The 27,491-nt window shown below is 38.4% G+C and overlaps 1 protein-coding gene across 2 annotated transcripts in view; it reads left to right on the top strand.

Annotated features, from left to right (window-relative positions):
- Nucleotides 1–1,393: 1,393 nt before the first annotated feature.
- The window catches only part of CFH (complement factor H), an 86,306-nt gene continuing 60,208 nt past the window's right edge, over nt 1,394–27,491 (top strand). The window contains exons 1-8 of one of the 2 annotated variants that reach the window (XM_084637775.1): nt 1,394–1,578; nt 9,380–9,565; nt 14,764–14,869; nt 15,951–16,027; nt 18,278–18,472; nt 21,240–21,410; nt 23,999–24,178; nt 25,830–26,030. In XM_084637775.1, the coding sequence (XP_084493901.1) occupies nt 1,521–1,578; nt 9,380–9,565; nt 14,764–14,869; nt 15,951–16,027; nt 18,278–18,472; nt 21,240–21,410; nt 23,999–24,178; nt 25,830–26,030 (1,174 nt within the window). In that variant the 5' untranslated portion in view covers nt 1,394–1,520. The remainder of the gene's footprint in view (nt 1,579–9,379; nt 9,566–14,763; nt 14,870–15,950; nt 16,028–18,277; nt 18,473–21,239; nt 21,411–23,998; nt 24,179–25,829; nt 26,031–27,491) is intronic. The other variant, XM_084637776.1, reaches the window with a different exon arrangement.

Genomic DNA, 27,491 nt, shown 5'->3' on the forward strand with positions numbered 1-27,491 from the left:
ATTTTGACATATTCAAAATAAAAATGTTTGTTTTTTCAAGTTGAAATGACTTTACTGCTGTCTAGCTGAAGTAAGTTTTAAAAAACAAGAAAAGTCAAAATTGAAATGAAATGTTTTGATTGACTCAAACCATTTCTTTCTTTCTTTTTGAGAAACTTTTTGTCTTGATAGGGCATAGGATTTTTTTTTATATACTTTGAAAATTTTCACATGATGGGAAACCTGTTTCCCTCCCAGCTCTATTCTGTATAGTGAAAAGTATATTACTAGTTCAGAGGTTTCCAAACTCTTGTCTGTGAATTGGTAGTGGTCTTCAGAGACGTATCTGGTCACATGCTATGGGCTATACTCCTTGTTTACTTTGCTAAACTGCATTAAAAGAAGCTTAAAAATACACTATGTGTATTACTGATATTATTTTTTCCACATAAGCCATCGTTGTAGATTCCACATATTGCGTAAAGTGATTGTGAATGGGAGAACAAATTGTCTGTGCAGTTGCCAATTGGAGAGGAGGTGTTCTATGAAATAATCTTTATTACGAGATGGCCCACCCTGTGAAAATTTTGAGAATCCTTGGTCTGGGCAGTAGAGTCCAGAATTGTCATGGTCTGCTGCAAGCATGAAGAACAAAAGGCAAGAGTGGCAGACTATCAGCAAATACAGGTACAGATATGATCACATGCAGGCAAAGTTAGTCAATTCCACTTGCGGTAGACTCTCCTTAGTAAACTGGAATTGCATGCCATCCTGGTTGCACACCTGTTTAAATTACTCTGCCTTTTGTCACTGGATGTGGAGTAGTAGCACAATGCAGGAGAATTCTCCACTTTCCACAAAAGTACTGAGCTGGATCTTACTCACTATCTCTTTTTGTTCAATTTCTCCCCCCCCCCCCCATATAACTGTTTCTGCAAGGGCCCAATACTGTATTTCTTAGTGTTTTAGAATAACCTCAGTGTGACTGTTGGTCTGCTAGGAAAGGATTCAGAGTGTGAAGAAAGATTAGGTACCTGATCCTATTTCTGTTGTAGTAAATGAGTTTTGTACCTGACTTCAGTGGGTCAGGATCTGTCCCTTAGTTGTTATTACAACATATACAATTTAACATTTAATTAATTAAGCATATAAAACACAGAGAAAATATCCTTCCAAAATAAACTTTAGATTCAATGAAGCAACTTGTATTTATTTTTATTTGATTTTCTGTTAAGCAGGGGGGATTGTCTCAGATATGAAGTGTGTGGTAAAAGCAAACAGAACACCGAAAGAGAGCCAACCAATATTAACAAGTCTCTTTTTTTCTGCAAAGATTGCATAATACATGTGTGTAGAAAGAAAGAGACTATTGTGTGTTGCAAGAGGATTAGGGGAAGTGATTGCTGAAGTCAGAGAATAAAATCTTTGCAAGGTCAGCTCCAGGAGCAGTTAGTGTTAGAAGACAGAGTGTACATAGCCCAGAACAACAGAAAGTACCATCTATCATTGTAAATGTAATGGTCTGCTTCTGAGGCACTGAGATGATATTGCTGGGCTATACTGTTTTGCTCCTACTGTGGACATGTACTGCAGAAAAAGGTAAGTTTCTTAAAAAGAAAGACATGATCCTAACTGATACGTTGGGGTCAGTCTGGGACAAGTGGTCTCCAAAATATTTTATGAATACAGATAAAACTTTCATTAACCATTTTTTTGGGCAGAGTCTTGGAGTCAAAACTAATTAAAACTGTCTTTCAAAACTCAGTATTCAGTATCTTATAGTAAGTGTGATGTCAACTGTATATTTGGCTACATTCTGCTGTAATGCCCAGAGCTATTAAACTGAAGTTCAGCTTTTCCAATGATTACTGTGCTTAGAAACTAGAGCCAAGAAGTCCAATATGTTTGTCAGCTTAATATATTGAATTTGTGTTATTAAATTGTTGAAAGCTAACATCTAATAATTGTGACTAAATAAAAATCTCCTGTAGGATGAATAAGGTAAATATTATATATAATATTGAAAAAGTTATAAAATTTTCTTTTGGTTAAGGGATTTTGTTGTATTTACAGTAATTATTGTAAGTCATTAATAAGTTAAATTGCAAGAATACCTTTTGCTCTATTGACTGGAATACATTTTTTTAAAAATCCTGGTTGTATGGCTTGATGACAGAGAAATAAACTTCTTGTCCATTAAAGGGGCAAAGTTTATGGATGGAAACGTTCTTCATTTTTTTAGTTCCAGCTGTGTGCTCCCTGTACGTCTTTAGAGGCCCTCTTGACATTTACTGTAACACGGATCAATTTCTTATGCCCTAAGGCTAACAAACTGCCTTTTTGTTTAATTTTCAAATGGTTTCCTCTGTAATATAAGAATGTGTCTATACTGTCTGATTAGGGTGTATAATAGTTTAATATCCAGTATGCCTTCTATTGAGGAACTCTACCTTCATTTGCATGAGAAGGGTCTCGTTGATCGATGTCTCACTTCTATGATCACTTTTAATTTTTAATTACAAATTACATACAATCCTGAGCTTTTAGTCACCTAAGCAATCTCAATGATTTTATGTGGGACCTTGCAGCTGAGTAAAGATTGCAGGATTGGGACCTAATATTTTTCAGATACCCTCTTCTCTTTCAGAATATTTCAGCGGGAGAGAGTTTTAACTGGAAAGTCAGTAGGCAATATCAATGTTATTATTGCTGTTATAATTTAAACCAAATAATTATTTATTAAAACGTATAACTAATATACTATTTTACAAACCCTTTACTAAGGTCTAAGTTGTTTCAAAGTAGTGTAAAAATATCGTCAAGTTTGAAAAAACAAAGTGGGTCAACTTTAGCCTCCCTTTTACACCCATATAACATTTCTCAGATAAGTGGGATTGCAAGGGTGTGTAAATGAGGCAACATTTGATTCAGCAGGACAGATGTTACCATTAAATTTCACTGTTGCAAATCAGGGGTAAATCCGTTTTCTACAGTGGAGTGATTCCAGATCTACAGCAATGTAAATGAAAGAACAATTTGTCTCAGAGCCCTTTACTAAAATGAATTTAAAACAAAAGTGTCACCCATCCACACGATTGACACAATTAGTAGAGCACAGACTATGTCTTTAAAAAAACAGCTAATGGCTTATGTGTCCCAGAATTTATTTTCTATTTTCTTTTAAATATATTTTAAAATCATAGTTAGTAAAGTTCTTGCTTGAGCAATAAATAGATAATTGTGATGGGTAAAATCCTATCCCCAGTGAAGTCAATGACAAAACTCCCATTACCTTCAAAGTGGCCACGGTTTCTGTCAATAAGTATAGACATTAGACAGAGTTTAGATTCCCCCCTGGCTTCTGTTAGTAATTAAATCTAAATCAGTGGAATAGCACCAGTTTGTGAGTGGAATATCAGCCTCTAGATCTTCATTCTGAAAACTATTGCATCTTTACTCATACATTAAGCTTCGTTACTTTATTTGTTAGTTCTCTGTATGAGACTTCTATTAAAAAATGTGATTCATATCTTAAAAGAAAAATACAAGCTGCCTAGTATTATATAAATACTGTTCTGTTGTCATTAATAGAGTCAGGGACCAAAAAGTATGCAAAAATAAATCTAGGTGAAGTGAAATTCACAGAATGTAAGCTGATTCTTTAGCAATAATCACTGAAAAAACTGAATGAGCCTCTGAATTTATTGGTGCCACAGGCTAGAATAAAAAAAAAAGAAAAAGCACTGTAAATGTTTGGGATTGGGCTGGAGTCCAGGCTCTGAGACACACTCCCACGCCACCCTGTTGGGATGTTAGAGCCCTGGCTCCAGCCTGAGTGTGAATGTCTATACTGTACTTTTTAGTCCTACAGCCCAAGTCAGTCAGCCCAGGACAACTGCAACTCCTGTGGGTCTTTTATTGCAGTGTAGACAGACCAACAGAGGCTAGGACTACTGGACAGAAGCTGTACCCAGACTGCTCATTTGAAATTTGGGAGGGAGGGTTGAATTTGAGAGTTGTCAGTTTGCTCTTCAGGGGATGGGATCATGATCACACAGAGGTTGGAGAAATAGTCTGTGATCAGGAAGGGAAGAGGTGCTATGCTTTATAGGTTTTCCCTCTGTTCTGGGAGTAAGAAGTAGAAGGGTTACTGAAAACTATTGTTATGTTTGTTATATTTACTCTGGTTTAAATAAGCATTTAGGGGTTTACCAAACCCAGAAGTTGGAAGCATAGTCAATCAAGATCTTTTGAAAAAAATCTGAAGAGTCCTCAAAATAGAGTTAGGAAAAGCAGCCAGGATCATCCAATATTCACAAGCAAGTGTCCTGAGAGGAAGCTTTGAGGTGTAACAGGGCTGTACCAGTGACCCAGAGACACCAGTGTTGAACAAAGTGCGTGCCCAGGAAGGTGCAGTTCATGACAACCTGGAAAGAAGGTTAGATTTGAGAAAAAAATTTGAATATAAATGTTAGTTAAGTTTGAGAAAATTAATGTTTCATAGCCTGTTCATTAAGAAAATCTAACTATGTCAAATATTGTGAGAATGATCAAACTAGTTGCTATTACTATGTAGGCTATGTGCAATGTAGGCTTTTACAGTATCTCTTATGGAGACTATAGAGAGAAAATTACTTGAATAGATAGTTACTCTGCTGACGAACTGGCATCATGGTTAATGGGGCCAACCAAGAAGCCTACCAACAGCATGTATATAGAGAGCAAATGGAATTGTGAACAAGATCAATTTGGATTTTATATTTGCTGTAATAAAAACATTATATGTAGCTTTTTCTTTATAAACATGCTTGAAGTGGGATTTGAATATGATAGTGTCCTCTGTGTGATATGATCAGTCTCGCATTGGTATTCTGTTGAGCTCCAGTGCTGCTTAAATGTTCTTGAAGTTGCTAATGAAAGAGACTACAAAAGCAGATGATATAGGTGGGGAAGATTAGAAAAGTTAGTGCTATCCTTAGTGAAAAAAATAATCTTCATGAACAAAGAGCTTTTAACTAGGCCTTTCCCATTCTGAGAACTCAAAGTGCCATTAGCTTTTCTGAAATATACAATTTCTGTAGAATCTGAGAAATTCCTGGTCTCCTTTCAACCCAAGTTTTTTCTAGGAAATCTTAAAATGTCCCACTTCATTAATGCTGGGGGAAAATAAATTGCACTGGAATCTTGCATAAAATTCACACACTGAATTAAATGATATAAAGAAAACCAAATCTAGAATCACGTGCAACCATTGAAATGATCATAAGATATTTATTTTAATTTGTCAACAAAAACAATATTGTCAAAGGTGTCATTTATTAAAGAAAAAAAATGAAGCAGACACTGAAGTTTCCCTTTGATTTTCCCTTTGATGTAAGCATGCACAGTAAATAAGAGTTTCTCATAGACATTAAGGGAAAAATTCACTACTTAATGGAATTTATACACTAAAAAATGGAAACACTTAAATACACATTCTGTCCTTCTCACTACCTATTTGAACTTCAAGGTGAATACTTGGTGCACAAATGTGTCATAAAGATGCATTACAGATGTATGAAAAAAACTGAGGGCCCAATGTTTTTTATATGTTACTGCTGCACAAACACTCCTGCAGCCAAAATGTTGATATTTAGTTATAGAACTATTATCATTTATCCATTCAAGTGAGCAGAACAGTATGCAGAAGTTCTGGAACTGGAAGAAAGAAAAGATATCTTTTTGAGAGAAAGTGAAGATGAGGAATACATTTCACTTAGTTGTTGCTATGTAGTAATTGCTAGTGATTGATCAGGATATCAATCCAACATGTTGTTAAAAAAAGTGGGGGAGCAAAAAGTTAAAGCATTAAAAAAGCAAATGAGTTTTAATGCGTCTTGCTAGTTACTCTGTGGAAGTCCCAGCATCTGGTTTTTGATAGCATGTGAGCACCCTCTAGTGGGTTTAGAGTAATAATTTTACACAGTTGTACACTTTAGTTTTACAGACTTCTTCTGTAATAAATGGTTGTCCTGGTTTTGCATAACTTTCTGAGATTGTGTTCCTTACACAGCTATAGGCATTCATATTAGTGAATTATAAATGATGAGAGGTAAAGGAATTTTTGGTGCAAATGAAATGAAATTCATTTCCTACATAAAGACAGTAATTAGGATTTATGCTGCCGAAGTTCAGGGGTACCGGGGAATTGAAATCTACCACTCCCAACTGTTGCCAGGGCAGGAACCCATAGTGCAGCTTCCTCCTCCCACCCCAGCCTAGCAACCACATCTTGTCCCTGCCCACTTGCTTAATTGTTCATTGTGTGTCTCCCTTCTAGTCAGCACCAGGACAACATCCAACAGCGGGGCAGCATGGAGACCCCGTTATATGGCATTCAAGGTGTATGTCTATTGCTGCCTCCAATCTGCATGTGACCTAACCACCTGAGCGGTGCAAAGGACCTTGCACAAACTTTCCTGAACTGAATGAATCTCATTGGGAGTAAATGCCTTATGACTGAACATTTTCGGTCACTTTGGGTGACCTAAACACCCTTTTATCTAGTGATGTCTGGAAACAATAATAGGCTACCACCCAGGACACTAGGCTGCATGGAGAAGCCTCAGAGAGGTGTTAAGCCAGTTGGCCTGTGACTGTTTTCAAACACTGGGACTATGGGATTGTTTGGCAAGCTCTGTGAATGTTAGGGGAGGAGAAATCCAGCAAACAAAAAAGAGCAGTCGTGAGTGTGGTCCTGAGAGGGAGAAGAGACAGAGTATCCTTGGGTGCAGAAGAGACTGGAGGGGCAGACTTGGAAATTGTGAGCAAGGAAACTGTCTGTTTGCTGTTCATTCTTGCTCTGTTCAGGGCACCGGGACTTTGTATACATTCTTTGGAATGGTACATGAGAATATACCTGATTCCTGTGATCAATTTCTCTGAACAGAAACAACCCTTCAAGTCCCTGAATATAATCACTCAGGCCAGAAGAGCAACATTATTATGGATGAGAGTTGCTGCCTTTCAAAGAGGTTAATTGCAGTCATCTATGCACTGAGAACAGGAAATGTTAGGTCAGGGATCGGCAACCTTTGGCACGCGGCCCACCAGGGTAAGCCCCCTGGCGGGCCCGGATGGTTTGTTTACCTGCCGTGTCCGCAGGTTCAGCCGATTGTGGCTCCCACTGGCCACGGTTCGCCGCTCCAGGCCAATGGGGGCTGTGGGAAGCAGCACAGACCAAGGGATGTGCTGGCTGCCACTTCCCGCAGTCCCCATTGGCCTGGAGTGGCGAACCGTGGCCAGTGGGACCCACAATCGGCTGAACCTGCAGACGCAGCAGGTAAACAAACCGGCCTAGCCCGCCAGGGGGCTTACCCTGGTGGGCCGCGTGCCAAAGGTTGCCGATCCCTGTGTTAGGTCATTGGTTGTATTGGGGACAATTTCTTTTTACATTTTCAAGTATTTTCATGTATTCTATGCAATTTTTTCCTCACTGTAGATTTTTCTGGGGTGTGTGTGTGTGTGAGAGAGAGAGACAGAACCTCTGTGCATCATTGTATGGGAAGGATTTTGTTTGTTTATTGTGGATATTTTTGGGGGTATAGGAGAATATCAGATCTCTTATGCTTGTTTTTTAAAATCTTTACATGTAGCAGCCTCTATATTGTTTTGTGGCCAGTACCAATAAAGAGCATGTGACTTAGAGAGTCAAAAAGTAAATAAAAACTCTTGAGCAAGAGAGATAATCTAGTGGTTTGAGTATGAACCTGGCGATCAGGAGCTTCTGAATTCAAGGGGTAAAATTTTCAAAACACCCAAGTCCCACTTTCAAAAGTAACATAGGCACTTGAGATCCTAAATCTCTTTGAAATCAATAGTATTTACAGTCTGCAGTGCTGTAAAATAGGATTTACGCTCCCCAGTACTTTTGAAAATGTTACTCTGAGTCTTCATGTCTGTTCTTCCCTCAGAAGAGAAGGCTAAAAGCAGGTTAGAAACAAACAAAAAGTGTCTAAATAGAGCGAAGTCTAGAACTCACAGAGAAGGTCCCTTTTGTCTTTGTGACAGTGGCTGCACAGCTAGAACTAGTAGCCCCTAGCAGTTTAGTTTGCTTCCTTTTATATATTCTACAGAGCCTAGTGAGCTCTGTTTCCTCAATCTGCTAATTCTTTTCTACTTGCACATGTGCCCATACTGATGACCCCAAGCATTCAAATATCATGAGTTGGTCCCCAGCAAATCATAAGATGTTAAAAATAATAAATTTGGGGTACTTTTTATTTGCCTTCTGGGTTTTTGAGCCTTTAGGGTTCATATTTTCCAGTCTTCTCCATAACCATGAGGGCTAGAAACTTCACAAAAATGAAAACTGATATTTTCATATAATCCTATAACTCCAGGAAATCAGGCTTTAAGGGCAACACCAAATATGAGATTTGAAATGAAATTCCAAGAGCTAGCAACACTGGGAGCTCTGCCTGGAGCCTCTGGGGTTTTCTAGCCCTTCTTATTTTATTCTCATTGTGCTCAGGAATATCATACTGGAATAAATGCAACCACTTCCCCTTATTTTTCATAGCCTGGATTAGACTCTGTAGAGAAGTTATTTTCCTGGACACAGGTTAGGAGGCATTGTAAGAAGCTGTGGGGAAGGGAATGTGAGAGTATTGATTGACCTGAAGAAAAGTGTCATGACAGACAAAAATCTGGGACAGAAAACAAAATGATTGAAGGATGAAGAGTTATTCACCAGTTCTCTGTGAACACAAATAGTCCTCAGTATTGGAGGGAGTGGGAAGGTTGGGACTCAAATTGAAGATGTGTGGAGAACCTAAGGAAGGGGATTTGGCAGAATTGGGTCAGTGGAAAGCAGAAAGTTGATGTCAGCCAGTGATGGGAAGTAGTAGTAGTTATGGAGATTAGAGCTGCAGAAGTAGAAGTCTTGGGAGCTGGGCGTATCTTTATCCTTTTTTCCTCTGGTGGTGGGAGGGCTGGCCTGGGGGAGCTGCAGTTGAGGGAGAGAAGACAGTAGTAGGGGGGTCTCTTAAGTTGAAATCAAAGCAATTATCTCTGTTCCCACTCTCTATATTATGCATCTACTGTCCCTTTTATGTACTGAAAGATAATTATCCCCAGTATCTACATATTTTTTGTTTCACATTTGATTGATAATTTTGGTTTGCTATGGGATATATACCAAGTTTTTCCCATTGTATTAAAAATCAGGTTAGTATCCCATTTGCAGTTGTTTGTGGTCCCTTTCAGTTGCCCATGATCTTTCTAAACAACACTGTGTGCTGATTACAATCAAGAAGCTGCACTTGCTTGCTCTCAAATCTTTCTTCCTTATGGTTAACATTATTTTTGGGTATTTACCATCTATTTTAATAATAATTATTCTCAATTACTTAATTTCTAGATTGTGAAACTCCACCTCCTAGAAGAACGAAGGAAATAATTATAGGAACATGGGACAAGGCATCCTATCCACATGGTACTTCAGCAATTTACAACTGTCGACCTGGGTACATAAAACTTGGTCGTGTTACATTTGAGTGTAAAGATGGGATGTGGAAACATCTCTACCCATATGTGGAATGTATAAGTAAGTATCTTCACAAATTGCGAAAATGTTCAACTGAAATACTTTCAGTCATTTTCCTTTTTTATTCAGGTCTTTGGGTACTTCAGTTGGAGTTTTTTCTGTCATAATTCCAAGATTTGGCCCCTAAAATTTAGTGAGGAAGAAAATTCCATTAAAAAGAATCTTTATTATTACTACAGTGATTTACAATACAGACACCAAAGGTACAGATAGAGGATTTAGCAAAGCAGTTTTTTTTAACAGTTGTTCAATATAAACGTAGCTACTTCATAGTAAGAAATAACTAGAACTGAGCAAATTCAGAATTTCCATCCTATGGGAAATTCTTACATTTGTTTTTGTCATAAATTGGGATGAAAAGTTTAAATTTTGAAATGTTTCACAGAATGGAAATAAAAAAAATGATTCTGAAAGGTCAAAACATTTTATTTCAACAGTTTTGATTGAAATGAAACATTTTCAATCAGTTCTATTTAAACACATTTTACCAAAGTGATGCATTGCCTCATGGGAGTTGATGTTCAGGAGCCTTGAAATCTCCATTCTTCCCATATAGGCTCCCTGACCAGACTACAGCACTTATTATGTTCTGAGAATCATGTGACCTCCACATTGCGTCATGCATATCAATCAGAGGGAAATCCACATTGCAATATGGGAGATGTAGTGCTCCAGGGAACATGGCCTGCAGGAGAGAAGGGGGGCTCAAACTACATCTCCCATTATATAATGAATTCATAGGGAAATGCAATTTAATGTTTTATTGACCTGATTCAAAACTAAATATTTTGTCAGTTCAAGAAATTGAAACATTCTAATTCAGGTTGAAGTGACGCAAAATGAAATATTTCATTTAAATTTTCCTAATGGAAAATCAAAAATGTTTAGCAAAATCAAGATTTTTCCCAAAGAAAATGTCAATTTTGCAGAAACTGCATTATCCACCAGAAAGTCATTCAGACAGAAAATTCCTGACCAGCTCTATGAATAATTGTCAGGTTAACATCTACTGTAATTTTCAGTTGAAAAGTAAACCTCCCATAAATTTTACCATATGTTCTTTCAAGACTGATGTTGTAGATATCATATAATCATTTAAAAAGAGATTATGTTTGGAAAGCACATTGAAGAAGCAAAGCGGTCTGAATAAAGTCTAGCTCTCTGAAGGTCATTAAATAGTGCTTGTTCCAAGAATGAACAGGGCCAGCACTTTTAGAAAGGGGTCCCACAATTCCTTTCCTTTTGAGTACATGCTCAAGTGACTACTTCTCTCTTCACTTGGTCTTCCCTTAAATCTGGAGTCCGTTATTTTCTCTGAGTCATCCAAATATGCTTCTTTCCCAAATAGTCTACATTTCCAATAAAAATACCCAACATATAGTAAAGTTAATTTGACATGAAGATCATTAAGAGAAGATCATAGATTCTAGGACCAGAAGGGATCATTATGATAATCTGGTATGACCTCCTGCATAACCCAAGCCAAAGAACATAACCCAGTAATTTCTGCATCAAGGCCATAAGTTCTGTTTAAGATATAACGTTGATTTAAAGATCGCAAGTGATGAAGAATCCATCCTGTCCCTAGGTAAACTGATCCAAATGGTTAATTACTCTTCTTTTTTTTCCTATTTCTAGTTTGAATTTACTTAGCTTCAACTTCCAAACATTTGATTTTGTTATGCCTTCTTCTTAGTTTAAAAAGCAGTCTGTTAGTGGAAATCACTTCCCAGTGGAGACACTTGTGGACCACAATCAAATCTCTATTTAATCTTCTCTTTGATAAACTAAATAGATTGAGCCTCTTAATTTCTCAGTCAGGCATGTTTTCCAGACGTCTAATCATTCTTGTTGCTCTTTTCTGAGCTCTTTGCAATTTATCAACGACTTTTTTGAAGTGTGAACACCAAAACTGGATACAGTATTCCAATAATATACAGTAAAGAAATCAGAGGTGTAAAATTATGTAGAATAGCTAGAGAACTAGTTAAATGGTTCAGAAACTTAGCCAGTGAGGCCCTACTCTTAAATATGAAATATAGGGTGATGTGACCTTAATCCCCTTCCCTCTCTTTTTTCCAGGAACAAACCAAAGACACTCTTTTACTACGGGCTTTTTGCTCTTCCCTTTGGGACATGCACTCTGTGAATAATCTCTCTTCTATATACAAGTCAGTTGCTTCTGCAGCAGCTTCCACAGACGTCTCCCACCCTGCCGCCCTCTCCTGCTTAGAGCAGACGTCAAATAAATGTTCTTGAGCAAATAGATCTATTAACTGGTCATAAGTTTCTGCCCCTTTACTTTTTGTCATTTTTTTTCAAATAATCCACCATTTTATGAACTTATTCCCTCTGACTTAACTTGTCAACCTTTTAAAGGTTTATAAACTTTGTGGTATGCTGCTGGTGTAATTTGAAACCTTTTTGACACAGACAATTTTAAAATGTCATACTTCATAGTCTCATTTACATCCACATAATTTAACACCTGCAAAGTTTTACCATTGAGTTTGGAGAGTAAGATGGTCATTCTCCAGTCATCAGAGTTGTTATGTACACTGCAGATCCTTTCAAAGGTGGTTAAATATTCTTCAGTGCAATCAGTCTCCCGGTAACTAGGGCACAGTTTGTCCCAGCTGTGTGATCCCTGGTGAGGGTTACACGTGGGCTGAAGGATCTGTTTTTGTAAGTCCAGTATGCTCAGGGCGTGTTGCCTGCCATCTCTTTGTCTTGCCTCTCCTCCTTTTCTTTTACCTCTGCTTCTTGGGCTTCAACATTTTTGTCTTCCAGCTCCAGTACTCTCTGGTATGTGGCTTCCACTGCGGCCCATTTCTTTTTGGCTTCCCACACATGGTTCCTTCTCTACTTTTGCCACCTCCTAGAAAGCCAACTCCAACGTCAAAGCTGTTTCATTGAGGGCTATGCCTGTGCATAACTTATCTTGTTCCACGAGTGAAAATCTCAATTCCTCAATGGTTTTCCCTTCATCATCTAATTCCTGAGCTTCACACTGTTGCTCCAACTATTGCTTATTTAGTTTTTTGTCTATTCATTTTATACTGCACTTTATTTCCTTACCTGAAATAAACAGAAAATAGCAATCCATAATCCTTTTCTTAATTTTTCACCCTTCTCATGTGTGACTCTCTCAGTATGTAAGCAAACTGGATGTAGATCCTGCTGAATCACTCCACTGTGGTACTTCCCGGGGTAGGGTTGTGAAGCATCTCACTACCACCTCCCCTTAACTGTGCCTATCAGGGCGCAGCTTCCTGACACCACCAGCCGCAGGCAGAACAAGCACTCTTCTCTCAGCCTATGCAGGCTGCGCTGTTCCTCTTCAGGTTAGTGATAGGCACGCAACAACCCCAAGTCCTTCAAGCATCTGCCTGTAGCATCCAGCCCCAATCCACTGGACACTCATAGAACTCCAAGATCCTCTGTTCCCAAAGGAACAGAACACCACAACTTACTAGTTATACCAGAGAATACAGTTCTGCTTAACACACAGCACTTAAGTTTGTTTATAGAGAAAGCATTTTAAAGTTTATTTAACAAAGAACAGAGTTTCAAATGATAGCAAGTTGAAATATTGGAAACAAAGGGTTACATCTAAAACGGAATCATAACACGCATAATAGAGCCCAGACGTAACTAACATGGTACTCTCCTGTCTAGTGATTTTTATGTCACCCAAAGTTCTTCTCCCAGTATTTAAAAACTTGTCTGTCTGTGATCCTTATTTCATGAAGCAAACCTTCTGTCATCTTACATCCTAGATGAAGGATGTAGAGTTAGTCTCTGTACCTACAGTTGTACTCCAAAAATCCATTATCATCACTTGTAGAAAAAGACTCCCTCCCACTGGTTTATTTCCTGCTGTAAATTTACCCCCTCTGAAGATTTCATAATCCCATCCTTATCATTTAGCTCAGATTGTAAACGGACATTGATTGTGAATTATACAATGCTCCATTTACTTACAGACAGACTGCTAGATAAACATCTTCTGCCTGAAATAAACTCGTTTTTCAACTTCTGGTGACTGACTCCAACTCACAGGCCTCAAGAACATATTTTTCTTTGTGTGTGTGTGTGTGTATATATATATATATATATATATAAACCCCTTACATATTATCTATACATACATTTTACAGTGATCATGATGACCATTGTGACACAGGCTTTCAATAGAAATCTTACATGACACTCTTGGGGAAACTAGTAGGTAGATACCAGACCAAGGGGGATCCCTGTAATCCTTATGTTCAATGATGCCCTCTGCCAGATGGCACAAAGAGGTCCCTGGGTCACACACCCATCTATTTTAAGAAGTCCTTGGGCTCCAGTTTGAAGGGTAACCATTCACCCAAGGTCCCAGCCTGTCATTGTAGGAGTGTATTTATCTTCTCCAGAACCAGAGTGCCATCTCTCAGCCAGGTATCTTTTCATGAATAATGTGTTTCATCTAACTCAAGCTCTTCACTGCTATTATCTGGGAATTTATGACCAGGTATTAAAAAACTTCATTACCGTGCTGGAATTTACCATCTCCCTCAGTTAAAAGGTCCATGCATAATTACAGTTCTGTCTCCATGTATAACCTATGTGACAAGCTGTACATATAATTTATTTGATTGACTTAATAATGCTTTTATTTTCCTCCTAATATACATATATGTATATAAAATCATTTCTAAAGAGCCTTTACCTCTTCAAAAGAATCCTTTTGAAAGTGTGCAAGGAAAAGTTTTAAATATCAGGTCAATAAACCTTGTGCCTTTAAAAAATATATTAACAAGTTGGAACTTTTCAATGTGTATCTGAATCTGATCGTAGGTCTGACAAAGCATCCACTTTTAGACCAGAGGCCTTTAAAGTATTAATAAATATTTTATAGAGTCAGTTTCTTTGCTGTTTGTTACTCAGAAAGCAAAAATTTGTATAGTCCCAGTATTTAATTCACCAGCATTATGGCTGAGTTTTCAAAAGTGCTCGGCATTCAGCTACCACTGAAATCAATGGTAAAACTCCCACTGACTTTATAATAGGAGAGAATTAAGCTAATGCTGAAAGCTTTTGAAAATCCCACCCCATATAGGAAATACAATTCCTATCTGACAGGCAAAATTACCTCCCTTTACAGCACTGTGGAAGGTTTATAAACACGTTTCCCTTTTTTTCCACCCCTCCAGACAAGCCCTGTGGCCATCCTGGAGATATTCAGTTTGGCTCCTTTGAACTTACTGCTGGAACGGAGTTTGTATTTGGCACTCGCGTTGAGTACAAATGTGATGAAGGGTAATGTTTTCTGTTGTTTAATATGCTGGTAGCACTAGAGCAAGTCAGTGTGGGGTGTAAAGGTTAATGGAGTAAGTGTCTAGTTATGGCTTTGTGATTTTTGATTTAAGACTGACAGATTTACATTCTGTTAATATTTTTAGGTTTCTATAGTTAGAAGTGGTTAATGATGAAAGTGTATCCAACTTCATTACATTAAAAGCACCTTGGGTTTCCATAAAACTATTTAACATAACTCTTTAATATTATACCTTCAGATGTACTTCTGTAGCAGAGTCAGCCAAACTTTGTCCACCTGAGGACCACACCTAATTTGCTTAAACTGATTGCAGCTGATCTCATATTTAATATGGAGATCCAGGACTCAGAAACTAATGAACTGATGAAGCCTGATTTTCAGAGGTCAGCACTTGTGAAAATCAGGCCCCTGACCTACAGGCCAAACTTTAATCATCCCTGTTCTATAGTAATTGCAGAGAAATATTCGTTCAAATAACAACTTTGTGGTAGACTCAGTCACTACATTCATCATATGCTTGCTCTAGTAAGAGCTTTAGTAAATTGAATAAAAAATCTTGTATATAATAAGATATATTCCATTACAGTCTGGCTGTTTTGCACTACTCTGGCAATGCAAAGCATCCATAAACTTGGCTTAATCTGCCATTTTCACCAGGGTTATGCCTCCTTTGTGCTTGAGAGTACCAGTGAACTGGGCTTGGAAGTTGCAATTCTCCCTAACGTTGTGAGAGCACAGTGAAGTACAATGGCTTCTATACAGAGGGCTGAGCCAGAGTTTAGCATTAGCAGCTCTCTGTAATAAAGAAGCTTTCAATGAAGCTTTACTTCTGCCATTTACCATTTTGCTACTGTGAGCAATAGGAAGTTTAACAAAATGGGGAAGGAGCCCAATAGAGACAGTATTGTTTCCTTCTCCAGGCGAATGTTTTGGGTTAGTTTATGTATTGGAACAGGGGAACTGACTTATATTGTTTTAACTGTAATACATCATATAACCTATTAACACATAATGCTGCTGTGTTTTAGAGTTTTATATTTTGGTTACAATTTTTTTGGTAAGATATCAGATGCTCAGCCAAAGAAATTTCCGTGAGTGTCAGGCAGATGGATGGAGCAATGAACTCCCCCACTGTGAAGGTAAATGGAGTCTAGAACATAATCTTTTTTTCAAACTGATTATTATTTAATATTTGCCTGCCTAAAGCTATTTAGGACCTGATTGTGATATCTTTGCTCATATTGATTAGTACCTTTCTCTAGAGCCTTGTGTGAGACTATTTTTTAAATTCTGCTCCAATCCTGCCCTGCAATACCCACTCCCACCCATTCTTGCATTATTTCTGGCATTTTTATCCTGCTCCAAACCAAAAAAAATCTTAGATCCCACAAATCCTGCAAGAGAGGGGAGGGAGATAAACATGTTTAGGAAAGAGAAGCTCAAACACTATAAATAGCAATTTCCCAAATCAGCTACTCTTGGTAAACCTACAAGAGATTTAGTGTTTTCCTCCAAATTTCCACAGTCTGTTTTTTTGTTTTTTGCCCACCCAATCCCGCCCACAACAAATGCATTTTACTTGTTCCCACTGTTATGGCAGTGTGTCCTGCAGGAACCCAGTCCCGCTGCAGGGCTCCATCTTACTGCACATGTAGTCCCATTGGTTTCAGTAGTAGTACTCATTCAGCGTGATCAAGGATGTCACAATCTGTCCTTTAATGTTATTCTTAGATAATCTCCTTATTAATTTTGTTCTGCAAAGCTTTAATATTTATGGGGAAAGTGTTCTGTCATACAACGAATGCACATACCCCCAGTACAGTATTTGTGTTATGATGTGAATGTGACTGTGTCCAGTAAGAATTATTATTATTTATATTTCTTTAGTCCCAAAATTTTAAGGGTTTCTCACTAAAGGAAAAACATGACTGCCTGTGACGTGTGCACTTAATCCTGCATGATGTTTTCTTTATAAATTTGTTTGAGGAACCCTGAAATAGGATGCAAAATCAAAGAATGCTAAATGACCGATATACTGGAGAAAGTTGGGAGAAGAAATAGATGGAGGCAAAACTCTGGTCTCAGATACACACATACTCTCCCATTAATGTCTATGCGAACATCCAAGGATGGAATTTGTCTCCAGATAATGGCTTCCTTTGGAATAAGGAATATTTGATCACATATATTTATTCTTTTTCTTGGGTTAGTGCAGTTATGGGAAATTAGAGATGTGATATGGGCCAAACCTTCTGCTGACATAAATTGTGCTCACTTATACCAGTGATGAATTTAGTCCAATATCTTTATCAAGGATTTTGAGCTAATAACTGTGAACTGATGGATATGTTTTGGTCAGTCTGCAGTTCTCTAAAGTTTTCCAGCTGATTAGTCTGTGAGCCAGATGCAGTCTTGCACAAGCAAGAGCAACTAACTTTGACTTTTAGCAGGGCTTGGGCTGTGAGTGCCACTGGATATATTAGTTGGGCCCCCATTTATCACTCAAGGCAATTCTAGGTGAGCACTCTGTCTGCAGCCAGGATGAATGCACAGCCGAGTGAGGAGATTCCATGTACCAACTTTCTCTGGTGTCTGTCAGTCTGACTTTATATCACACTGGTCACTGTGGTATCTGAGTATGTGATAAAGCTGAATTTTGAATTTACTATGTAGTGTACTTATAGTATTTTTTTCAATTGTTCTGTATTTTAATGTTTATCATAGAATCGTAGGACTGGAAGGGACCTCAAGAGGTCATTAGTCCAGTCCCATGCACTCATGGCAGGACTAAGTATTATCTAGACCATCCCTGGCAGGTGTTTGTCCAGCCTGATCTTAAAAATCTCCAATGATGGAGATTCCACAACCTCCGTAGGCAATTTATTCCAATGCTTAACTACCCTGACAGTCAGGAAGTTTTTCCCAATGTCCAACCTAAACTGCCCTTGTTGCAATTTAAGTCCATTGCTTCTTGTCCTATCCTCAGAGGTTAAAGAGAACAATGTACCTCTCTCCTCCTTATAACAACCTTTTATGTACTTGAAAACTGTTATCATGTCCCCTCTGTCTTCTCTTCTCCAGACTTCCCTCCTAGGTCATGTTTTCTAGACCTTTAATCATTTTTGTTGCTATTCTCTGGACTTTCTCCAATTTATCCACATCTTTCCTGAAATGTGTCACCCAGAACTGGACACAATACTCCAGTTGAGGCTTAATCAGCGTGGAGTAGAGAGGAAGAATTACTTCTTGTGTCTTGCTTACAACACTCCTGCTAATACATCCCAAAATTTCTTTTTTTGCAACAGTGTTTAGCTTATTTTTAATGCTGACCATTTTGTTTTACAATATAGTTACAGAGTAGGCCTTAAATTATAGCTTTATTTTTACAGTGAGGAAGTGTTTACCAGTAAATGCACCAGAAAATGGAAAAATCCTTGTAACTGGTGTATATGAAGCAGACCAAGAATTTTTCTTTGGCCAAGTTGTACAGTTTGAATGTAATGAAGACTATAAACTTTCTGGATCTAAACAAATACATTGCTCAGCTGATGGAAATTGGAATGCTGATGTACCTACATGCATAGGTGAGAAGAAAATTATCTTTTAGTTTAATGAAATTTCTCTTTAGCGAAAGTGATTTGGAAGGTACTGTTGAAGCTCTTATCATGGCACTTAGATTCCTAGAAATTGATTATTCTACAGGAGAGTTATGGAACTAGCAAAATATTTCCGGTGACAATAATTATAGTACTTAACTGATGTATTCATCTCCATTGCATGATATGTGTAAAGGAAGTAAAATAATCTAGGGAATAGAAAATTTAGTCATAATAGAGTCTTCTAGTCATTCCCCAATCTTCACTGAAAAGTTAACACTGATGATACATAAGACATTATACATGAGTGAATAAATGGAACAAGAAAGTACCTACAGCTGAGAATATTCATTAATTCTTTGCATGTTCTAATACTATCTATCCTGTTGACAGTCGATCAACTAGATAGTTGGCTTTATGGAACCAAAACTACTGGGAAGGAATGAGATTAATTATATTCCTTCCCGTATATCAAACAGAATTGTAGCCTAATTTCCATTCAAGTCGACCTGACTTGTTACACTGTTGTGTTGAATTGAGATTGTATGCTCTTCAGGGCAGAAACTGTGGCTTTATTGTTTTGTAAGGTATAGCACATTTTAGGAACTTAGAAATAACATCATCACTTTCTAGATGAAATGTAACAGGGATGTGCCTATTTCTTTTTCTTGTAGCACGGACTTGGAAAGCTCCACTTTACATCTTTCCACCTCGTTGGGTGCTGAGATATCAGGGGATGTTCCATGCCTTCATTTCTTAATTGGATGGCTTAATGTCCCACCACAGACATGGAGGGAGTGGCATTCTTCAGTACCTAAAATACTAGTTTTTCACTTCTCCTGAAATACTGCTTAACACAGAGCACTCCTGTCATATTATATTTCTAGGTCCTGCCCATGGATTGAGAAGAGCTGATCTCTGTGAACACACCTGATTGTAGGCTATATCAGTTGCTTTTAATTTTTACCCATTCAACCTGCAACTGAACTAGGAGCAAACAGCCAGGTTCTGAAGTTAAATTAATCAGTCAGAGTGTTTTTGGTAATGATATGGTTTTACCAATTAAGTGAATTAATCTTTCCCTGTGCTGAGTGTGACACATACAGGATAACTCCATATGTAATATGTTTTTTTAACTGCTAACTTGTCACATGCACATATTATTGTTACCTATTTTTTAAAAATTTACAGACTAACCTGCAAACAGAGTTTGAGTCTATATGATATTTGATATTTAATATTAAAACCAAGTGTCAAGGTTCCTTCCCCACACTGAACTCTAGGGTACAGATGTGGGGACCTGCATGAAAGACCCCCTAAGCTTATTCTTTCCAGCTTAGGTTAAAAGCTGCCACCACCAAAGTGTTACACAAAGAACAGGGGAAGTGCCCACTTGGAAATGTCTCCCCCCAAAAAATATCCCCCCAAGCACTACACCCCCTTTCCTGGGGAAGGCTTGATAAAAAATCCTCACCAATTTGCATAGGTGAACACAGACCCAAACCCTTGGATCTTAAGACCAATGACAAAAACAATCAGGTTCTTAAAAGAAGAATTTTAATTAAAGAAAAAGTAAAAGAATCACCTCTGTAAAATCAGGATGGTAAATACCTTACAGAGTAGTCAGATTCAAAACATAGAGAATCCCTCTAGGCAAAACCTTAAGTTACAAAAAGACACAAAAACAGGAATATACATCCCATTCAGCACAACTTATTTTATCAGCCATTTAAACAAAACAGAATCTAACGCATATCTAACTAGATTGCTTACTAACTCTTTACAGGAGTTCTGACCTGCATTCCTGCTCTGGTCCCGGCAAAAGCATCACACAGACAGAACCTTTTGTTTTCCGCCCCCCACTCCAGCTTTGAAAGTATCTTGTCTCCTCATTGGTCATTTTGGTCAGGTGCCAGCGAGGTTATCTTAGCTTCTTAACCCTTTACAGGTGAAAGGGGTTTTCCTCTGGCTAGGAGGGATTTAAAGGTGGTTAGCCTTCCCTTTATATTTATGACACCAAGTATGCTTCCACTTTATTGGTATTCTTAAAGTATTTAAAACTAAAACAATCATGGTGTATCTTGCTTTATTCAAATTGGCATGGCCAGATATATTCCTTATTTGATTCTTAATTTGTTTTGTAAATAGAGATCATAGTATGGGATTGATTTACCAATGTACTTGCACCAGACATACTTGCTTCTGAAAAGATTTCTTGACATAATATTTCCATTTAATATTGAACCCAGTGAGTTTTCAGAGTCATGAATTTGTTTATATGTTAACTGATTATGAAGTGTTATTTAGGAGATGTGTGACAGATGACAAGCACATTAATCACTTATTCACACTGTTGGGCTAACTTCTGCAGCTCTGGCATCCCCCTACTTCTTATAATTCAAATGTGGAAGATTGATATTAAATATGTTGGTTTTTAAAGCTGCTGTTAGAGTGCTGCTGCTTTTATGCCATTGAGCTGACTTTGTCTTCTGTATATTTACCCCAAATTGCAAATATGTCTTGAAGTTCCAAAGAAAGATTCATGAAATCTATCCCTGGGTCTAGATGGGCTTTTATATTTTACACAGAGACTTAAATTCTATGCTGAAACACAGATTTACTATTTCCCGATTAACATAATTTTAAAACAGCCATGTCAAAATGAAATTTTGTATATATTTTCTAGTGGGTGTTTTCTTAGTCAGGCATCACAACTGTTTTCTTTTTTTTAAAATTTTGTTTCTTTTGTCCTTAGAGATAACCTGCGAACCACCAAGAATTAATAATGGAAATATAATGACTCCAAAGAGAGTTTATAGGGAGAATGAACGATTGCAGTTTACTTGTAATCCAGGATATACATTTGGTGAAAGATCTGATGCAGATTGTACGGAATATGGATGGAATCCAAAACCATTTTGTAAAGGTCAGCTTTTGCTCATTTTATACTGTGTGTTCTGTTACTTTTAGCTAGATAGATAGCTATGGTCTTGGTACACAACTAATGCTTCAGTGTACTACAATAATACAAATACATCATTATGTATCCTGGAAAGCAGTGACTCTGAAAAGGATTTAGGAATCATAGTGGAAAAACAACTGAACTGTGATGCTATCGTAAAAAGGGCTAATGCAATCCTTGTGTAATGTATAAATAGGAGAGTAGTGAGTAGAAGTATGGAGGTGTTTTTTACCTCTGCAAAAGGCATTGGTGAGACCACTACTGAGACTACTGCATCCAGTTCTGGAGTCAACATTTTAGAAAGGATGTTGAAAAAATGGAAAGGAAGCAAAAAGGAGACACACAAATTATCTGAGATCTTGAAAAAATGCCTTACAGTGAGAGACTGAAGGCGCTTATTCGGCTTAGTTTATTTTTAGAGCATGGTATCTTGCCCTCAATCTGTTAGGCATTCTTACTCCATTGTAAAACAATGAAGTGCCTACCTGCCAACCGACGTAGTCTGCTGGGAACAGAGTGGACATGGACAGCTGACCTAACCAGCTCCAGTCTAAGAACAACTGTTCAAAAAGTGTCCACTCCCCAACAAAACAGTGCTACAGAAACACTCAGTACAGAAAGAAAAATGCAAAAAGAGCCACTAAAACCACATGAGATTCCTGATTGCTCTTGGGTTCAAAAATGAATAGCCTGTCACATTACAGGCATCAACATCTCCTGACTTCAGTGGCTACTGTTATAGACTCTAATGTCCTACATTAAGGTAACATCCTTCCAGCCAATGAAAGCTGGACACATTTTCCATTGCAGCTTGTCAACACCTTGTTTGGTTTAGCCAGTGGGATCATTTAAGAGGATGATGTGAGGATCTCTGGATTTGCTAATAATTAATCAATGAGAAGATTATAGGATTGGGGGGATTGTTGACACTGGGGGCTGGGTTTGAGATAATGGTAATAAGCTCAGTAAAGGGAAGATATGTAATTGGAAGGAGCTTTCCGACACATGCCTGTGCTATGTTCGGCAGTGCTTGGAATCTAAAGATTAAAGGTACACGTGGGGAAAAGAAACAGACTGTGTGCATGAATACGCAAATGGGACAGACAGTGCGGAACAACAGGTAGCTCAACAAACACCCTTTGAGAGGGGCCTTAAAAAAATCTTCAGAAAGAGTTAGCAGGCTGAGTAGGAGATGGGTGGACTGGAAGGAGTGAGATTCCACCATCAGGGTTGCAACCCTCACCATCTCCTGGGATACTATGACACCATTGGGCCTTCATCTTGATCCTGAAAGATGCCCTGATGAGACTGGGACAGAGAGATGGACACAGAAGGCATTGCCACCTTCACCATCTCCAACTAGATCCTGAATACCACCTGGGATGTGCAACTTTGGTTCCTGCTGTCCTTCCCTCCCTCGTGTCATCTTCCACCCCCACCTTATTCTCTTTTCTATCTCTCTCTTTGCCTTCTGTTTAGTAAAAGTCTGGTCTACCTGTCTGGGACTGTATATTTTGCAACACTACTGTGAGCCTGTGTCGGAAAGGCAGCTGAAAGCAATGTCCTAAACAGCCTGATGCTGGTTCAAGTTTTCCAGGTCTCTAAGTGCCTGATAAGGGGGTTTACTGTGCTTGTTTTTCTCCAACAATGAAGTTGCAAGTAAGAGTCAGCACCAGAGACCAGAAGCTGCGTTGTCTATTTTTGCTATTCCTTTCTCTTCTCTTTTGTGTGTGTTTGTCTTGTTTTGTCTTAAAGGAAGCAGGATCAGACTTTAACAGTAGCAGCAGGAAGCTCCAGCCGATCTCAACTAACTTTTTTTCCTCATAAAGACCAGTTATTATCGTCGTTAATACTGTCAAAAAGATGGTCAATCAGAGGGGTTTCCTTCTAAAATCTCTCTATAGCTAAAGGGAAAGGGAATAAGGAATATTGTTAAAATAAAAGCCTTACTTGCAACTTTACATTTCAAATGCTTTAACTGTTTTTCCTTCTTTTACTATGTCTTTAAAAGGTTAACATGATTTTAATGGTGTGTTTGCCATGGGACTAAGCAGGCCCAGGGCACTATACTCAAACCTCTGAACCATGTTTGTGTTGTACCATGACAGTGTCATGTTAACAGCTTGGACTCTCTTATTCCATCCAACCAAACATGACAGGAAGGTAGTGTGGAATGAACTGCCAGAAGAGATTAGACAAATCCAGTGTGATCACCTATAGATCTCATTGCAAGGCTTCATTTTTTGGTAAAGTTTTTCCACAATAGTCAGAATGACGCTTATAACAGCAACTGATTCCTTCTCACCCCCAAAATAAAATAAACTACCCCAAGCAAATACTCTAATTTCTGAAGATGGGTAAAGAGTTATAGACTTCATCAAATTCATAGGAATCTCACCATGCCATTGTTATGCAGATGATGATCAAATATGACAGTGATAGTAAAGCTAGTAAAAAAAAGAGAAAGATACAAATAATTTTAATTGAAGGGGGTACTTACAGCATAAAGTTATTTTTACAGCTGTTAAACTTGTTCATCTGTTTCTGTTTAGAAATTAGATGTGATCCTCCAACAGTGAATAATGGAACCTACTACCCCAAAAAGAAAGTGTTCAGAGAATTGGAAGTAATCAGAGTAGACTGTAATAAAGGATTTCACTTTGAAACGGACACTAGGGAGAGGAGAGCAGAATGCACAAAGAATGGCTGGTTACCTATTCCAAGATGTATCTGTAAGTTACTTTTATTTTAACATGTTTTTAGATATTAAAGCCCAAACTATTATAAAATGATTATACAATTTCTGCATTTGAGAATGTAAACAGAAATGAAACAGGTATATTTGCGGGGTTTTTCCTTTTACAAAGTTTAAGAACATAAGAATAGCCATATTGGGTCAGACCAAAGGTCCCTCTAACACAGTATCCTGTCTTCCGACAGTGGCCAATGCCAGGTGTCCCAGAGGGAATGAACAAAACCGGTAATCGTCAAGTGATCCATACCCTGTCACCCATTCCCAGCTTCTGACAAACAGAGGCTAGGGACACCATCCCTGCCCATCATGGCTAATAGCAATTGATGGACCTATCGTCCATGAACTTATATAGTTCCTTTTTGAACCCTGTTATAATCTTGGCCTTCACTACATCCTCTGGCAAAGAGTTCCACAGGTTGACTGTGTTGTGTGAAGAAATACTTCTTTTTGTTTGTTTTAAACCTGCTGCCTTTTAATTTCATTTGGTAACCCTTAGTTCTTGTGTTATGAGAAGGAGTAAATAACACTTATTTATTTACTTTCCTTATTTACTTTGATGGACTTGGATAAAGCACCTGTGAAAATAAGATGATATGGTATAAGTGAATGGAGCTCTAAATAACTATACAACTAACATATACATCATGATTTATTTGACAAAATGTGCTAGAGTCAACCCTTCTACAGGGAAGATTTGTAGCTGTGTTTTATCCATCCAAATAATAGCATCCAAGCATGATACCATGAGTGTATGAATTGTATAAAAGAAAATAAAAACCTATTATCATAATTGGATTCTGAGTCACTTACATATACCACAGCCCTAGATTTGTACCCTCCATTTTTGTTTCCTCATTTATTCTGAACTGTCAGTCTCTTCCTGAAGAAGAGCTCTGTGTAAGCTTGAAAGCTTGTCTCGTTCACAAACAGAAACTGATCCAATAAAATATATTACCACACCCACTTTCACTTTCTAATATCCTGGGAGTGACATGGCAACACCAACAATGCGTACAACAGATTCTTCCAGGCAGTTCTTTTCCCTGTGCAAAATCAAGAAATTCTTTCTCAAATATTTACTCAATCTTTCTTCAGATAAAATCCCAGTGGCTGTAATAAGAGTTTTGTTGAGTAGGGACTGAGTAAAAACTTATCAAGGACTTCAGAATTTGGCTTTGATAATTACAAACAAATGACAGCTGTTTAAAACAGGAAGAGGTGTAAGTGGATTTGGAGCTCAGCAATGGTGTTATAAATTAATTCTCTGATAATGTGACTACAGATGTCTTGGAAAACATGGAGTTAATCCAAAGATCTGGATCTGCACATAAAGAGAACCTTTAGTATGTGGATCATGTCCTGTCTTGTGTGGAGGAAATTCAGTCACCTCCATGACACTCTCTTGCCAACTGGTGGATGGCCTTGTATCATGCGGAGATCCCACACAACATGTGGGTTCTGGGGGCTGGAAACCCTGCCTACCAGGTGAAAGCTCTATCTCCTGCTCCAGTGGAACAATTTGGGGAAACTGCGGCTGTAACCTGGAAGAGTTCTTCTCTCCTTCCACCTCTTTGAATTAGTGTCCACGTGCACCTTCTAATATTATACATTTTAAACTTTTTTTAAAGTGAGACCCTGTGGCTACCCACATATAGAAAATGGAGCATTAACTGACTATTATGAAAATTACAAAGAACAAGCCTTTCCAGCACAGTTGGGCGTGTCAATTTACTACAGATGTCTTGATGGTTACGTATCTGAAAGAGAGGAGAGGTGGCCTCTGATCAGATGTACTAAAGCGGGCTGGTCTCCTGCGCCAAAATGCCTTAGTAAGTAAACATATGTTTGTATTATTTTCTTAAAAATTCTATTGTACTATAACTAATAATTATATCCAGCAATGGACAGAACCAGGACTGCGAGGGAGGGTGGGTGTTACTACAACGCTGCTCCATTGTGGCCCCTTGACTCCCCCAGCAAAGACTGTCACCCAAGGACATGAGTGTCTCTTTAAAAGGATTCAAAAGCATTAGACGGAGCCAGTACTTGGAACAGGCCTTCAATAAACCAGTTGTAGGATTTGCAGAGGGGTTGTTTGTATTTTGTTCTTTTTTTCCCTCCTTTTTTGCTTTCTCCTTATTGCTGATCCCTCAACCAGCATTTCTGTTTCTCTTACAAGGGAATAGGGTAGGAATTGGTATCCCTCTGAGAGCGAGAGTGTTTGCGGAAGGTACTGGGATCTTGTGGATTTAGAAAGGGTGAGCAAAGATTAATAATAACCTGTGTGGAGAGAGACCTATGAGGAGGGGTAGGTTGTGTTGTGAAATTTTCTTCACGAGGAAGGGCTTAGTTGATTCTTTTGTCTTTGGGATATTCAGTTGTAAGAAAACTGCCTGTGAGAGTGACAGAACTATAGGGATTCTTTTCTCTTTTGTGCCATTGCCCATGTGTGCACATGCGTATATGCACACTCCTTCTGCTGTAAGGGAATATATTGTTTCTTAGAAGACTTTTGCAGCTTGCCCTGGAGATTACTTTTTAGGCTGCATATGTTATCCCTTTTTCAGGGCTGCTCTTTGGGTGCAAAGAGGGTGGAGTGCCACTGCCAGATGCTCTGAATATGGAGGCCTACAGCTAGTGATCCTGACACATGCTAAGTCTGCTTTAAGAAAAGGAGTACTTGTGGCACCTTAGAGACTAACCAATTTTTTTGAGCATGAGCTTTCGTGAGCTACAGCTCACTTCATCGGATGCATACCGTGGAAACTGCAGCAGACTTTATATACACACAGAGAATATGAAACAATACCTCCTCCCACTCCACTGTCCTGCAATACCAGGAGTTGGGGAACAAGGTCTGGGTAGCTGGAGACTGGTTCTGGTGGGAGGGTGTCATAAATATAAAGGAAGGATAATTTAAAGAAATCATAACCTAACACGTACCTAGCTAGATTACTTAATAAAAGTTCTAAGACTCCATTCCTGGTCTATCCCCGGCCAAGACAGAATATAGACAGACACACAGACCCTTTGTTTCTCTCCCTCCTACCAGCTTTTGAAAGTATCTTGTCTCCTCATTGGTCATTTTGGTCAGGTGCCAGCGAGGTTACCTTTAGCTTCTTAACCCTTTACAGGTGAGAGGAGCTTTCCCCTGGCCAGGAGGGATTTCAAAGGGGTTTACCCTTCCCTTTATAGTTATGACAGAGGGGTAACTAATTGGGGTAATGAGAGGTTGGGGAGCAGAGCTGGAGAGGCAGAGAATCCTAAGAGTCCACAAAGTCTTTGAGAAA

Source organism: Lepidochelys olivacea (assembly GCF_965140295.1).
Source record: "Lepidochelys olivacea isolate rLepOli2 genome assembly, chromosome: 8".
Lineage (NCBI taxonomy): Eukaryota > Metazoa > Chordata > Testudines > Cheloniidae > Lepidochelys > Lepidochelys olivacea.